This window comes from Mustela lutreola, chromosome 14 (assembly GCF_030435805.1).
Source record: "Mustela lutreola isolate mMusLut2 chromosome 14, mMusLut2.pri, whole genome shotgun sequence".
Taxonomy (NCBI): domain Eukaryota; kingdom Metazoa; phylum Chordata; class Mammalia; order Carnivora; family Mustelidae; genus Mustela; species Mustela lutreola.
The window spans coordinates 38,772,807-38,787,267 of record NC_081303.1 but is presented as its reverse complement, the minus strand read 5'-3'; the positions used below and the strand labels follow the sequence as shown (position 1 = coordinate 38,787,267).

At 59.6% G+C, this 14,461-nt stretch overlaps 1 protein-coding gene across 4 annotated transcripts in view; it reads left to right on the top strand.

Moving 5' to 3' along the window:
* Positions 1-13,249, top strand: part of SUSD4 (sushi domain containing 4) — a 78,314-nt gene extending 65,065 nt beyond the window's left edge. For 2 of the 4 annotated variants that reach the window (XR_009347417.1, XR_009347418.1), the window contains 4 exons: positions 7,928-8,119; positions 9,142-9,286; positions 9,753-10,734; positions 11,450-11,564. Coding sequence is in view for 2 of the 4 variants with exons in the window: in XM_059145859.1 (XP_059001842.1) it covers positions 7,928-8,119; positions 9,142-9,286; positions 11,450-11,826; positions 12,406-12,434 (743 nt within the window). In the remaining 2 variants the exon portion in view is untranslated. Of the gene's footprint in view, positions 1-7,927; positions 8,120-9,141; positions 9,287-9,752; positions 10,735-11,449; positions 11,827-12,405 lie in introns of those variants that run through there. The other 2 variants (XM_059145860.1, XM_059145859.1) reach the window with 2 other exon arrangements.
* Positions 13,250-14,461: the final 1,212 nt, after the last annotated feature.

The following is a 14,461-nucleotide window of genomic DNA, read 5'->3' as shown; positions in this document are numbered from 1 at the left end:
ACACCGTGGAAACCTTCGAAGCATCTTTGTGAGCGGAAGACGTGGCGGTTTATTTTCCGCATGTAACGTAGAGCCGTGCCCACGCTCGCAAGCGCACCATGCAAGCCCTTACTTCTCATCCATGAGGATTTCTGAGTAGCAAGAATGAGAAGGCACCAATGGGATGGAAATTGGAGGGTCAGAATACTCAGTAGGCTAGTTTTGTCGTGGAAGGAGAATCTGAACACGGCCCGACACCCTGACAGCATTGACCTGGGGCGGGGTCTGATGGTGGGAGGGTTGGCTGACCGCCCGCAGGGGCAGAGCAGACCCACGCCGGCGGGATGCACTCCTCTTCATCCTGTACCTCTGCCGGCTTCCCCTTTCAGAGAAGATGCCCCAGTTCCAGCAGGGTCTCCGGCCCGAGGGAACCCTCATTCGGAGAAGGTTTGCAGACGTGAGAAGGCTGACACATGGATCTCTTTGTGCTTTGTGTCTCCCCTGCGGTGGTGAAGGCCCTCAGAGCTCAGTCACTGCAGAGATGGAAGAGCTGCCTCATCAGAGCCCCAGAGTCGCCATCAGCCATCCCTGCGGCCAAGGAGGGCAGAGAAGCCGTATGTGTCCTACGCCCTCCCCGTGCTCCCCGCGGCGGCCCTGTGTCTCAGCCCCTGCCCGCCTCACACTCCAGCCATCACAAAGCCGCACACCTGTCCTCGCTCTGCCTGGGTGCTGTGTATCTTTGTCCCCCTCCCTCAGTGTGGCGGCCCCACGATGACATGGAGCTGATGCCCCCTCCCAGCCCAGGGCAGCTGCGCAGTCCTGATCCTCACCCATCTGTCAGCTCGGACCGGAGCAGCAGACGCCAGGCTCCCTGCAGCCTGTGGAAAAGCAGAGCCCCAGCCTCGTCCCCGCCATTTGCTTCCTCGGTGGACACATGTGTTGGCCTTCCTTGTTGCTACAGCAAAACAGAAGTGGAAAATACGCCATGCTCCAGGACATTCACTGACTTTCCCTGAGCGAAAGACAAAGTTTCAGGCTTCCCCTTGGAAACAGCTGGGACTTAGGCCTGGAGGTCTTCTCTCCAGCTTCCTGGAATCGTGACCCAAATGCAGAGGAAACAGGGAGTTTTCTTTATTGGAAGCCTGCCGGCCACTGATGGCCAAGACGGTGACGTTGTGTGTGTCTGAGCATGGCCTGCGCCCCTGCTCCTGAGGCCGCCGCTCAGACAGCATGCTTGGTGCCTCGAGATGATTGGCACTGGCCGCTCGGAGCTGCCGGCTTTCCCACCGCGTCCCCAGGCTCCCCAGCCCTGCGCAGAGCAAGCTTGCCACAGTTTCCTCCAGGTCTGGGGCAGCACTTCCCGGGTGTCAGGATGGTCTGACTTGCGTGGGACCCCCACCAGGTGGCGCTGAGCTGTGTGTTCCCACGGGCTCCTGGCTGAACCCCCAGCTGGTGGTCTGGGTACTGTAGCTGGAAGCACGGGTCTGGCGGAAGGCGAAGACCCACCGCAGCCACCACGGCCACCTCATTCTCACACTGGCTCTTCTGGCTGCTGCCAGCCAGCCATGGGGCATGGGGCCTTCTTCCAGCATCTGAGGCCACACCCTCACATTGGATCCCGCCCTGAGACTCACCTGGAGCCCCAAAGACCTTGCTGAGCCCAGGACCTAGTTGGGACTCACCAAGCCACACTCCCTGGTGACACCACATGTCGGCAGGATGGAGGAACCGCTATCGTGCTGCTCAGAGACATGGAGACAAGGACCATGGCAGGTGGGCGAGTGCTGGTGGGCCGTGGATTGGGAGTGTGTCCCCAGAGATGTTCCGTGGCCCCAGCAGAGGGGAAGTGGATTTTCACGTGGTGGCATTTGTGCATGTGGCCTGGTCACTCGGGCTGCAGGGGCCCATTTCTTGGGACCCCTGGGGGTCGTCTCTGCTGTGGTCAGCCCGAGGCTTGGCCCATTTCGTGGCTCAGCCTGGACGTAGTATTTGTCACATCAGCTCATGTTCCACTGACAGGTACCCAGCCACTGGGTGGCTTTGACCCTGGCGACAACCTGGCAGTGTGGGGCAAGCAGCTCCCCGGTACCCACACTGCAGGTGGACGGCCCTGGTGCGCAGCTCTTGGCTCCCGCAGGACGAGCACTAATGCACGGGGCAATGTACCTGTCCCGGCTCCAGGGTGACTCCCAGGATAGTTAGTGGCCTCGGGCTGTAGGACCCCGCGTGCTTCCATCCTCACGGCACGCTCTGTGTTCGTGAGGCGCAGACTCCACGGGCTTGTCCTCCTCTGTCACCCAGAGAGAGATAGGTCCGTGGCTGGGGACTAAGGCGGGCGACCAGAGGGTCAGGCCAGGCCTCCCCCGCAGGCCTCCCTCTCAGTCCTCTGTAGGGACTCGCCCGCCACTGCCAGACCACCCAAAGCTCTGCTCCCCCTTGGATACCTATGGGGGCCAGTCTGTTCCCTCGGGAGCTTCCTTCCACCCACTTCTGCTGGCCCATCCCCGTGCCAGGAGCACTGGCATCCGGGATCTCTGAGCACCGTCCGCACCCACCCGTGTCACCCCCTCAGCTTAGTCCTAAATAGCATCCCCTCTGCTGAGATTTCTAGGGGCTCCGTGTGGCCAAGTCAGGTGTTGCTTTTCTGCTGCCAGCTTTCTTACTTGCTGGGAGCCACCCTCCTCCCCAAAGTGCTCTCCTTCCTTGACTCCCGTGATGCGGCCGTTCACTCAACCACTCGTGCCCCTGACTGATTCCAGCGTTTGGACCGGGACCCTCCCTCCTCAGGGGAGTTTGCCCCATGCTGTGGTTTTATTTCAGTGCTCTGAGTCCAGAGCTTCAGGTGAGCTGTGGACGCTCTCCACAGCTGCCCCATCCCACATGGACACTCTCCCCTTAGTGGAGACAAGCCCAGGCAAAGCCAGACCTTGGTGCCCACTTTCCAGCAATGAGCAAACCCACCAGGACAGCCCTTCCTGGCACGTAGCTCCACTATCAGGCACGGAATGTCAGAAGTCTGGGAGGCACCCTCGGTACCAGACTCCAACCCTCAGCAGTCCTGTTGTGTGAACGGACTGATGTCTGTCTCATCCTGTGTTCCTCACGGTCACTGCCCCAGTCCTGGGCCAGGCCCCCTCCTTCCTCACCTGGGTGTGGCCTGAGCCACACGACAACCTCAATGCTGCTATCCCTGCTCCCAGTGGGCCATCTCTCTCAGGGGTACCCATTCCTGCCCCCGACGGGCTGTCTCATGCAGCAGTGCCCGTCCCTGCTCCCGGTGGGCCATCTCACGTGGTGGTGCCTGTCCCTGTTCCCCGAGTGCACAGCACACATAGGCCAGACCCTGGGCTTCCTGCCCAGCCACCCCTCCACCCCCTCTCTGGACCTGGGGCCACCATTCCTGCCACTCCTCCTGGCCCCGCTGGCCCTGTCCTGTGCCTGGCCCTCTGTCAGGACGTTCCTCCCAGCAGTACCTGTAACCAGCTCCTCCCTGCTCTGTGGGCATTGTGTGTTCGTTGTGCAGTGATGGAGGTGCCCGAGCTGCTCATTTGCCCACACTGAGGGAACCAGCGGCTTGGTTTCTGTTTTCTAACACAGTATAGACTGATCGCTGTACAATACTTGATAAACATGGGTTATAGAGAAAACAGAAAAACAAAGACCTGGTGGACGTTCCCCTTTAGATGATTAGATATGATGGTATTAAAATTGTATTTTAATAGAAATGGAAAACATGGGTGGCTCAGTGGGTTAAAGCCTCTGCCTTCGGCTCAGGTCATGATCCCAGGGTCCTGGGATCGAGCCCCACATTAGGCTCTCTGCTCAGCGGGGAGCCTGCTTCCTCCTCTCTCTCTCTCTCTGCCTGCCTCTCTGCCAACTTGTGATCTCTGTCTGTCAAATAAATAAATAAAATCTTTTAAAAAAGAAAAGAAAGAAAGAAATTGAAAACACTCTTGGATGTTACAACAAGGTCAACTTGAAGGTCAGATTGCTACAGCCATTTCTCATTGGTTCCTCGTGTTGTGGACTAGAAGCACATGGTCAGGGTGCCTGCATTGGGCTGCGGTCCCATGGGCCATGGTGGAGACTAGCTGCTCCCCTGTAGCCTGCTCCCTCCCAGGCATCCTGCACCAAGAGCCCCTCTCGCCTGGGCTACGTTGCAGCCAAGGTGGTGGTCAGGCTTCGCTGACGGCAGCTTCTCCTGGCTGTTCGACTGCCCCAGGGGAAGGAGCTCCAGACCTGCCTGCAACTCTGGGGCACAATGGGGAGACAACAGCTGAGTCTTCAGGGGGGCCCTAGCAGTTTCCTATCTCCATTTGCTGGAGCGAATCTGACCTTTGGAGTTGGGGTCTGGCTGGAGACCAAACCATGTGGCCAAACCATGGTGTCAAGGGCTCTGGAGAGAAGCAGGCCCAGCAGGGTGCGTGCAAATGTGCACTACAGTGTATATCTGTGATTGTGTTCGTGTATGTGATGCGTGGAATCCTAGTGTGTGTCCCTACTGTGTACATACACGTAATCACTACACATACACACATGGTATGTGGATACTGTCTGTGCATGTGTGCCTTGTGTACACATGTTGAATCCTATCACGCATGTGTGTATGTGCGCGTGCTTGTGTGTATACGGTATATATGTAACCCCTGTGTATATGTTCGTATTGTGCCCATGACCCTGGAACAGATGTGCTTATGCATGTACCGTGTACACATCTATGATCAAAGTGCGTATAATCTACCGTGTGTGTGTGCGTGAGCATGCACGTGCAAGAGATCATAGCAGCCAGGACATCCCAGGAGGCACCAATGTGCCATCTGTGAGCCTGAGGTCCTGGTGTGCCCTTGCTGTGATTCAGTCCAAGTCTGGAGGTGGAGCACCAGCGTCCCCAGTGTCCAAGGATGCAGGAGAGGCTGTGCAGAAAAAGCAATTTCCTCCCCCTTTGCCGTTCTGCTCCATTCTGTTTGGGCCTTCTGCACGATGATGATGCCCCCACACCAGGAGGGCCACCTCAATCTGTGACTCAGATACGAGTCTCCCCCACGGACCCACCTAACAGACCCAGAAGTGATGCTTTACCTGCTGTCGGGGCATCCTCGGCCCAGGGTCCCCACATCATGCAAGGGACTGGGACACATGGACCTCCCGGCGGGCTCAGTCCACCCACAGCCTGTCTCTCCTGCTCCTCTTCCTCGTGCCTGGCCCCATTCACCCCCTCGCGCATGACACAGGGATGCTGTGTCGGCTGTCTCAGCAGAGCCTGTAACCACCTGATGTCCCGACCCCAAGGCTCACAAAGTCCTTGCCTGTAACTCATGATTTCTGGAGCTGTACGAGACATGGAGGGAAGCTGCCTTCCAGAAGAGTCTCTGTTCCCACCACCATGGGTTCTGAGTCCCGGTGGGTGGACCAGCAGGAGCTCTGGGCCTGTGGTTGCTCTTTGACTAGCAGTTTCCAGGAACCTGTGGGTGGTTTGCAAAGCTTGCCATTTGCATGAGGCCCCTGTGGTGGGTGCTGCCTGTCCATGTGGACGCATCTGCCTCTCGGAGGGATGGAGAGGAAGGGCCCGCAGCTGGCTGGATTATAATTAATGCTTCCGTTGTCCATCTTGGCTCCTGACAGCGCACAGGCAGGGGGCTTCCTTGCCCCAAAGCTCATGGTTACTCAGGCACGATTGTCAGAGATGGTGCAAGCTGTGAAGGCAAACACTTCCTTTTCAGGGCGCGTGCGTCTGCACCTGCCGCTGGTGTCGGGACTGAGGCTTCTGCCAGGGGGTGGCTCACACGTGACCTCAGAGCAGATGTGGCTATGACACGTCAGTACGTGCATGCCGGTGGGGCGGGGGGAGGGTGTCCCAGCTACATCAGGACCTGGTGGTTCCCAGCTGGGCCACTCTGGGCATTTGTGTCTTGCTGCTTCCGTGTTCCTGCCAGTCCTCATGGGCACTCGAGGGGTGAGGAATCACTTGTTCTCCTCATTACGTGGGTGATGTAGCTAAAACCCCAAAAACCCAGACGAGCTGCCCAGCATGCCAGAGCTTGTGAGCTCTGAGCTGTAATTTGCACACAACTCTGGGAATGTCCACAGCCCATGCTTTTTTGTGCCACACCGCCTTGGTTTCCCTGCTGGATGGTTCATCTGTTCAACTTTGTCATTCTGTAACACGTTGTGGGACCCTATGCGTCCAGTTTGATGCAGTGATGGGGTAGTCCTTTGTCCTTGAGACCATGGCCAGGAAGTCCTGCCGTGACCATGGCTCGCTGGGCCTAGGGAACATTCTGGTAGTTTCTGATCCTAGTGGCTCTGGAACTTGCTTGGAGTGCCTGCTGGGAAAGAATCTCATGGACCCATGTGTCCCTGACCATGGAAAGGGCCTCCCCTAGGCACAGTGCTTTGCAGTTCTGGGCTGTGGGGGGGTGGGACGCAGGTGGAGGTCCCAGTTAGGCTGGTCTCACCGCAGATGTGTATGTTCCCCTGGGCAGCTCTGGCAAGGCGGCGTTCACTCCTCTGCCTACAAGTCGGGGCAGTATTCCTGACCCTGCCTGCTGGCTCCTGCAACCTCAGGCCCCAACCGCGACCTATACTGCCTTGCAGGCTGCCTCTCCCAGGCCCCCGCTCAGAGACTACAGGCTGGGCCAGTGGGGAGGTTGGCACTGGGGTCCCAACCCCTGTGCCCTGGGACATCCCGGGTGGTGTCTGAGTTTCCCTGGGCCCTGGCTTTTGCAGGCCAGTTCCAGCCTCTGCTGGGGACCCAGCAGCAGGACCACCACATGTGTCTGCCCTATGGGAGGGGGCCTGCCGCTCTCTGTCAGCACGTAAGCAGTCCCCGCAGGCGTTCCTCTCTCTAGCTTCTTGGCTCCTGGCTGGCCCTGGCTGCCCACTCACGTGATGTCAGAACAGCCTCCAGACTCTCCTGTCCTATAGGTGAGGACACGAAGGCTCAGTGGTGAGAGGCCACTCAGCAGCCAGGCAGGTCCCGTGGGCTTCTGCTTCCCCATCTCCGCCAAGAGCCTGGCAGATCTCACTGCCTGTTGTTTGCAGGCCTGGAAGAGGGTGTGAAGGGGCCTCTCACCCCCACACCTGTGAGCGGCTCTGTGCCTGGGGACCCATCTTTCTGGTGGGCCCTGGGGCTCCCTGCACACATGGTCTGCATGTGGGGGCTCCCATGCGCTGGGTGGTGAGCTTCCACGGATGTAGATTTGACGAAGGCCTCCATAGAATCTGTGCTGTGTCTCCTGGGGATGTTTAAGCAGATTGGCGGCTCTGAGTCCTGAGAAGAAACTGGAAATGACGATTTCTTACCCTAAAATGGAAAATAGAAGAGTTGGAGAAACCGTAAATCGCGGAGGATAGGATAAGCTTTCACTGTACTGGGAAGAGCGTCAAGGCCGGGAGAGGCTGTGTGACCTCCGTGAGGTCACACAGTGTGTGTTGGCCGAGCCAAGCCCAGGACCCAGGCTCCTTCCACACCACCTGCTGTCCCGCAGGGGCCAGCCCGGGGTCTGCATGCAGCCGGCAGGGTTGAGCCTCATGCCCTGCAGGGCCTGTGGGGACCGGGATGGGGACACCCAGGGAGGTGGACAGCCCCCATGGTGGCTGCAGCATAGGAGGAGACTGGGGCTCGCTGTTCCTGTCATACGGGCTTCCTCTGTAAATACGCTAATCTCACCAACCTGGCTTTTGGGCGGGTGACACGTGTCATTAACACAGTCTCTCGATGGCGTCCCCGAGACACGCATGCTCTCCGCTGTGGGAGATGACGCTCTGCTTTACCAGGGGCTGCCGGCGCCGGCCGCCTGTGCTCAGTGTGTTTAGCAGGTTCCCGGTGACCCCACGGGGGAGAGGTCTGGTGGTGCACGTCCAGACGCCCCTTCCTGCTGGATGTGCGTCCTGACCGGCCAGTGGGCGGGCCATGGTGCTGACGCTGCTCTTCTCCCTGTCACCCCAGTGTGCCCGCTGCCTCCAACAGTGACTCATGGTGATTTCGTCTGCCACCCGCGGCCCTGTGAGCGCTACAGCCACGGGACTGTGGTGGAATTCTCTTGCGACGCCGGCTACAGCCTCACCAGCGACTACAAGTACATCACTTGCCAGTACGGGCAGTGGTTCCCCTCCTACCAGGTCTACTGCATCCAGTCAGGTAAGCACGGACCACCTGGCCCATGCCGCGCTCGGTGGCCACCGGCCATGTGCTCCCTCCAGTGCCAGGGTCAGGGACACGGCGCAGAGACTCCTCTCCGTGTGTGCCCGTCCCTGGGGAGGAGGGACAGCAGCTTCTGTCTGCCTCCAGCCTGTCCCTCCCGGGGGCAGGGACCTCAGCTGTTCTCTCCTGTATAACCCAAACCCAGCCGTCCTCTCCTGTGTGAGGACGTGTGTCACAACCCAGAGGATGGCATCTCAGGGAACACCTGGTCTCTCAGATGAACGCCCAGGACCCTTGCAAACATTGGTGCTTCTTGGCACATAGTGAATCCCTGGCCTCAGGAGTCCAAGGTAGTGAGTGGGAGACAGAGACCAGGCACTCAGCCTCCCACCGTGTCCCGCACGCCCACCCCTGCCCACTCACCCCAGCGTTTCCTGCCACAGCAGTAGTGATGGCCATTGTCTGTGGGGGCAGTGCCTCATGACACGGGGCCCTTGGAGGCCCTTGGATGGCAGTGGGAGTCCGAGCATGATGTGTTCGGAGGTGGCGGCAGCAAGGGAGGATGGTAGGGGGCAGATAGGGCAGCCTGGGCTGCAGGGGTGGGAAGTGCCTTGGAAGGTCGTCAGCTGCCCCTTTTGCAGGTGTGCTGATGGCCAGAGGCGGTGGAGGGCGAGGGCCATGGCGTGCTCACCCTGCATCCCTCTGTCCCTTTCTTCAACCTTTCTGGGGTGCATTGCAAGCTCACTTCCCCGGGGAGACGGGCTCACCCTCCCCCGCCAGAGAGGCAGGAGTGTTTCCGGCTGGGCGCCTACTCTCAGCCCCATGGGGAACATGCCCCTGAGGGTCCGTGGGCACCAGCAGAGGCCACAGTGCCAAAGGAGCGTGGGCCATGGATTCTGCATGTGGGGAGCCCCCAGACGCATGTGATAAGCATGTTGTTTCCCAGATCATCGAGCACGGGGACACATGGCCACCCCAGTCCCGAGGGCTCACACGCCACTCTGTTCTCTCCCTGGCAGAGCAAACATGGCCCAGCGCCCATGAGACCCTCCTGACTACGTGGAAGATCGTGGCATTCACGGCGACCAGCGTGCTGCTGGTGCTGCTGCTCGTCATCCTGGCCAGGATGTTCCAGACCAAGTTCAAGGCCCACTTCCCCACTAGGTGAGTGCTGGGCTCTGGCGCTTTGGGGTGGGAGAGGCGGGGGTGGTGGTGGTGAGAGCAGAGGGTCCCGGATCAGGCCAGGCAGATGGGGGAGAGCTGGGAGCAGGTGTCTGGGGCCACGTGGGCTGGATGGGACTCGCCTCCCTGTGAACCCCGGGACTGTGGGGTATGGTGAAGGGGTGCACAGAGTCAGGACTGCCATCATGCAGGGCCCCCTGCAACCCCATTCCCATCCCCGCAATGTACATGGGGACCACAGGACGGATAAAGTTATGGACCTAATTAGGAGATGCTGTGAAGATGCGTGACACAGCAGAGATTCAAGAACAGCCTGTCTGGAAGTCTCTGGAGGGCGACCTGGTTCTGGGTGAGGCATGGGGGAGGGGCAGGACCTGCTAGTCCTTGCCTCACCCATGCACGGAGATGCTTGGGGCTCATGCCTCTGTTGTCCCCATGGCCATCACAGAAGAGCAGTTCACCAGGAAGCAAGTACACCAGCTCCTCCGCGACAACAGGGCCGTCACCATAGCTGCTTGCCGGCCTTGTTCCTGGGAGAAGACGTTGCCAGGAGAGCCAGCAATGAGTGTGTGGCCATCCGGAGGCGGATGGCAGTGCCCTGGCCACCCTCCCTGACACCAGCTGCCTCCAGCCACCTCCCTCCACGGAGTCCTGAGCGTCTTAGGGCTCCTGTGCCCTTGCTGGCCTCCCCTCGGGGAATTCTCACTTCCAGAAAACATGTGTCTTCGCACACGGGACACTGTCACCCCCAGAGCTGTGCGTGCCACCCATCAAAGGGGGCGCTGGTAGTGGAGAAGGAGTCTCTGATGAATCACCTCCCTCCCTTGCCTCCAAGGGAGTCCGGACAGTCACTCCTGCTTTTCATCCCCAGGAGGGGCTTCAGGGTACCCGCTCCACAAGGGGTCTATAAAGTGACCCCAGACTCTTCTGCGTGAGAATCTCTGTCTTAGAGAACTCCCTGGTTTGGGAAAAACCATGCTCCGCTGTCCGGGTAGAAGACCACATTCCTCGGAGCAAGCCCAGGACAGACTCCTCCCTGGGCGCACGGATGTGGGCCCTGGAGAGCTGCTCAACCAGCGCATGGAGGGGCTGAGCGCTGTGGGGGCTGTGGACAGGGCGCGCCCCGGAGGAAGGGGACTGGCTCGTCCTGGGCATGAAGACAAGAGCCAGCGGCTCTCGAGGGCTGGTGGCGAGCTCGCGGCTCTCGAGGGCTGGCGGCGAGCTCGTCTTTCATCCCCGCCTTGTTTTCCGGGATCATGGGCCTTGCTTCTCACTCTCTGGAAGTGCACCCCACGTTTCTGCAGACTTGGGCCTGGCACTGCCCTCCTCCAGTGCTGCATCCGGACACGGCATTTCCTTGGGCTTCGGAGCCCCTGCTGCCAGCACTCTGCAACGAGGGTCTGCCCGCCGGATGCCTGTCTTCGTTCCTGGTTGGTCTAGTCCTGGCGGCAGCACTCGCGTGGGGGCCCCACAGAGGAGCCAGTCCACTGGCCGCCTGCAGCCACTGGGGCCCCATGGGGACCAGAGAGGTGTAGAGAGGTGGTCAGACGGGGCCTGTGGGATGACAGAATGTGCAGGGGCGAGGCCAGCAGCTGGAGCCACATGGGGGACCCTCCCGGCCCCACAGAGAACACGGCCCCTGCTGGTGGCCCCATGTGGCTCTGGATCAGGAGGCTGCTGGGTTGGGGGTTGGAGCTGGGCCCACATAACCCACCGGTCAGACAGTGAGGGAAGTCTCAGAGCTTTCCTCTTATCCCTTTGACTAAAATTGTGAGCAAAATGGCCTCAGTAGCACAGGGGGTCCCTTCCCTGGTGGGGCACGGGGTGCTGGTTTCCTGTCAGTCTGTGGCATCTTCTATGCCCAGCAGGCTCCACAAGGGGTCCTCTGGGGGCCCAGTAGACAGAGGCCAGAGATGGGAAGGAGGAACCCCAAGGGGGCATGGGGGCCCAAGACCGAGGAGGACGCTGCAGGCGGAATGTGGCCGTGGGACAGAGCGCTGCCGTGGGCCAGAGAGGGCCCAGGAAGGAGGCTGGTCCTTCCGCAGGAGCTCCATGTAGGCTCTCATCGGCGGCACAGAGGGCACTGGTGGCCTCCATCCAGGGGATGTGCTGTCTGATCTGTGGACACTGCTTTCCTTCACCCAGGGGGCCCCCGCGGAGCTCCAGCAGTGACCCGGACTTTGTGGTGGTGGACGGTGTGCCTGTCATGCTTCCATCCTACGACGAGGCTGTGAATGGAGGTATGAGGGCATCAGGCCCAGGGTACCTGGCCTCCGTGGGCCAGGCCTGCCCCTTGCCAGTGGACGACCAGAGCCCCCCAGCATACCCTGGCTCAGGGGACATGGACATGGGCACGGGGGGGTCAGAAGCCTGTGACAGCGGCTCAGCCTCCTCTGAGCTGCTCCAGAGTCTGTATTCACCTTCTGTGTGCTTGGGGGGCACGCACCCTGACAGCGTGGACACGGGGGCTGGCACGACAGGAGAGACGGCGTCCAGCAGTCCGGGCATCGACATTGCAGATGGTGAGTGTTGGCCCCGCACTCGGCGCCAGGCCTCTCTGCAGCCTGAGCCGCTGCTTGTTGCTCTCTCTGTGTGTGTCCCGGCCATCCAGAGTGGGAGGGCTGCGGGGGCCAGTTCTTGGTTTCATAGTCTCCACGAGAACCAGGATGCCTCCTTCCCTGTTCCTGCTTTGGACAGGGCTCTGGGGGCGCTCAGAGACGGTCACCATGCACATGAGCAGGGGCTGGGTATGTACAGTAGGGTGGCCCCGGAGAAGCCTTATACAGGAGGGGCGCTCTCAGCAGGCGGGAGCTAACAGGCACGTGTGCTTGGCTGTTCACAGCTAATGGGGAAGAGACCCAGCTGTGTCCCTGGGGAGGCATACAGCACACGGTGCACGCAGGATCAAGTCTTTCAACATTTCATTTTTCATGAGCTAGGTGTAAGATTTTCCACCAGAGGAGTGGTTTCTGTGATTATTAACTGATAAGTGTAGAACTTAACATTTTCTTTTCACTGACACCAGGAATCATTGATATTGTAGTCAAGCTTTTAATCCCCGATGCTTGCGGCTGAGTTAGTAACTGTCTGTCCTCTCCCAGAGATCCCGCTAATGGAAGATGACCCGTGACCAGCAACGCCGCAAAGATTCTCCTGTCCCTGCGAGGATGGGAGCCACGCCCCTTGGAGTGAGGCCCCAGGGGACGGACTGTGGCGCCGTCGGGGGGTTTCCAGCTCACCTACATGGAGACCGTGACTCGCATCATCCATCTTGGGCTCAATGCTGCGGTGGGCACTCTCGGGGAGCAGCGACCAGGGGGTCTTCACCCCTGGTGAAGGGGTCTGGCTATCCCTGCTGCAGAGTGGGGCGGCTCCACACATGTCCCCTGGACCCCGCATCCCGTGACTTGTGCTGCGGCCACTGCCTGCCGCCTTTGCAAGCATGTCCCCCGCCGATTCGCCCTGCGGTCTGCTCCACGCAACACGGCTGCTGTGTGACAGGCTCTGGGGCACGTGGGGGCTTTTCCTTAATCCGACACAGTACTGGATGCGTGAGAGAGGAATGGAAGGACACAGGCAGATTCTACTTCCTGGAACCTCATCCACAAGTGTGGTTGAGCAGCCCTGAGCCGTCCTTTGGTGAAACACGGTCATTTTCTGTGTCACGGGCTGGTGCACCACCGTGCTCTGGGTGTCTCGTGTTCGGGACTTTGTGGACGGTCGGATATGCTCGGACGTGTCTCCTGGTGGACAGGATTACAAGGCAGCATTCAGCTTGGCATCTCAAGGTGTCCCTTGACCGTGTGTCTCGAGAGTTGCAAGTCCCCTCCCAACGCCTGTTACGATGTAGCTCCCACTCCCAGAATGCAGCCATATGTTTATTTTCCAAAACAGAACCTGTTTCTGTAAACATGCTCCTCCTCCAAATAAAGTATGAGGCTGGGTTTTTTTCTTTCTGTTTCATCTGCGAAGTGTGCAGGCTGGCCTCCCGGCCCAGGCCACTACCCCGCTTCCCTCCCACTCCGGGGCCGTGTGCCTCTGCCGGAGGCCCACTGGTGCTGTTTCTGAGAAAATGATACAGAAATGTCTCCTCGAGCATGCTGATCTGTGGATTTGATGTCTGTCCTCCTCTGGGCTGTGGGTAAATAGAGATAAAACTCTGATCCATAAAATTCTCCATCGTCAGCGCACCAAGCTGGAAGCTTGGTCTAATCCTGTTTTATCCTGACACAGACTGATTGAAAGTTAAGTTTGAAGCATGGCTTTCATAGTGGAGCAGGACAGGCCCAGGACGGGTGGTGACCCTGAAAACCGGGGCTTGAGGCAACGGCTGTGAGGGGCTCCTGAGCCGGCCTGAACGGAGGGAGCATTGCATGCATGAGGAACAATGTTTAATTACGGGAACTTCTGCACAGCTTTGCACCACAAGGTACACAGAACGAGCTGGTTTTCATGAGTGTTTGTGCTTAAAAGTCCCCCTGCTCACCAGGAGGCAGAGGGCGTGGGCGGCTGGGGGTGCCAGGGTCCACTGTGGGCTGCCTCTTCCAGGCAGCTGCCCCAGGGGCCAGGCCTTCCCCATGCCTGTGCCTGTCCTCCCTTCGCGCCTCCTCACCACCCCTAAGTGGAGGGCATGTCTCTGAGACCAGCTGGCGGGCCCCTCACTTTCTGGAAGAGGGCAGGTGGGAAGGGGGCAGGTCTGGCCTTGCCTCCTTCTGGGAGGTGTTCTCCTCCCAAACTAGCGAGCAGCCCCCTGACCCCTGTCAGCTGAGCACAGGCTGCCCCCCAACCCCTGCACCTGGAGTTAGGTAGTCACACATCCGGGCATTAGAGGCAACTGTGCTGGAAGTGTAGCAGCTGGTTGCAAAGAGATGCCTGCTCCTCGGTCTCAGTCTAATGGGATCCCCTGGACCCCCTCAGTCCCCTTAGCTTCTGGCTGTAGTCTCGCCCACAAATGCTGCTTGCTGTGACTTCTCATCTACGTGAGGTTGTGTGGCGGGAGAGAACACCTAGGACATCCCCCACACGTCCTGGTCCTGGCTTCACATGAAAGTTCAGGAAGGCCCTCTGACTCTGACACCCTGGGGACCTGTCAGCAATCAGGCTGGGGTCCCGGGATGGGGAGAGCACCCTCCCCAGCTCTGCACTCTGCCCTGGGGG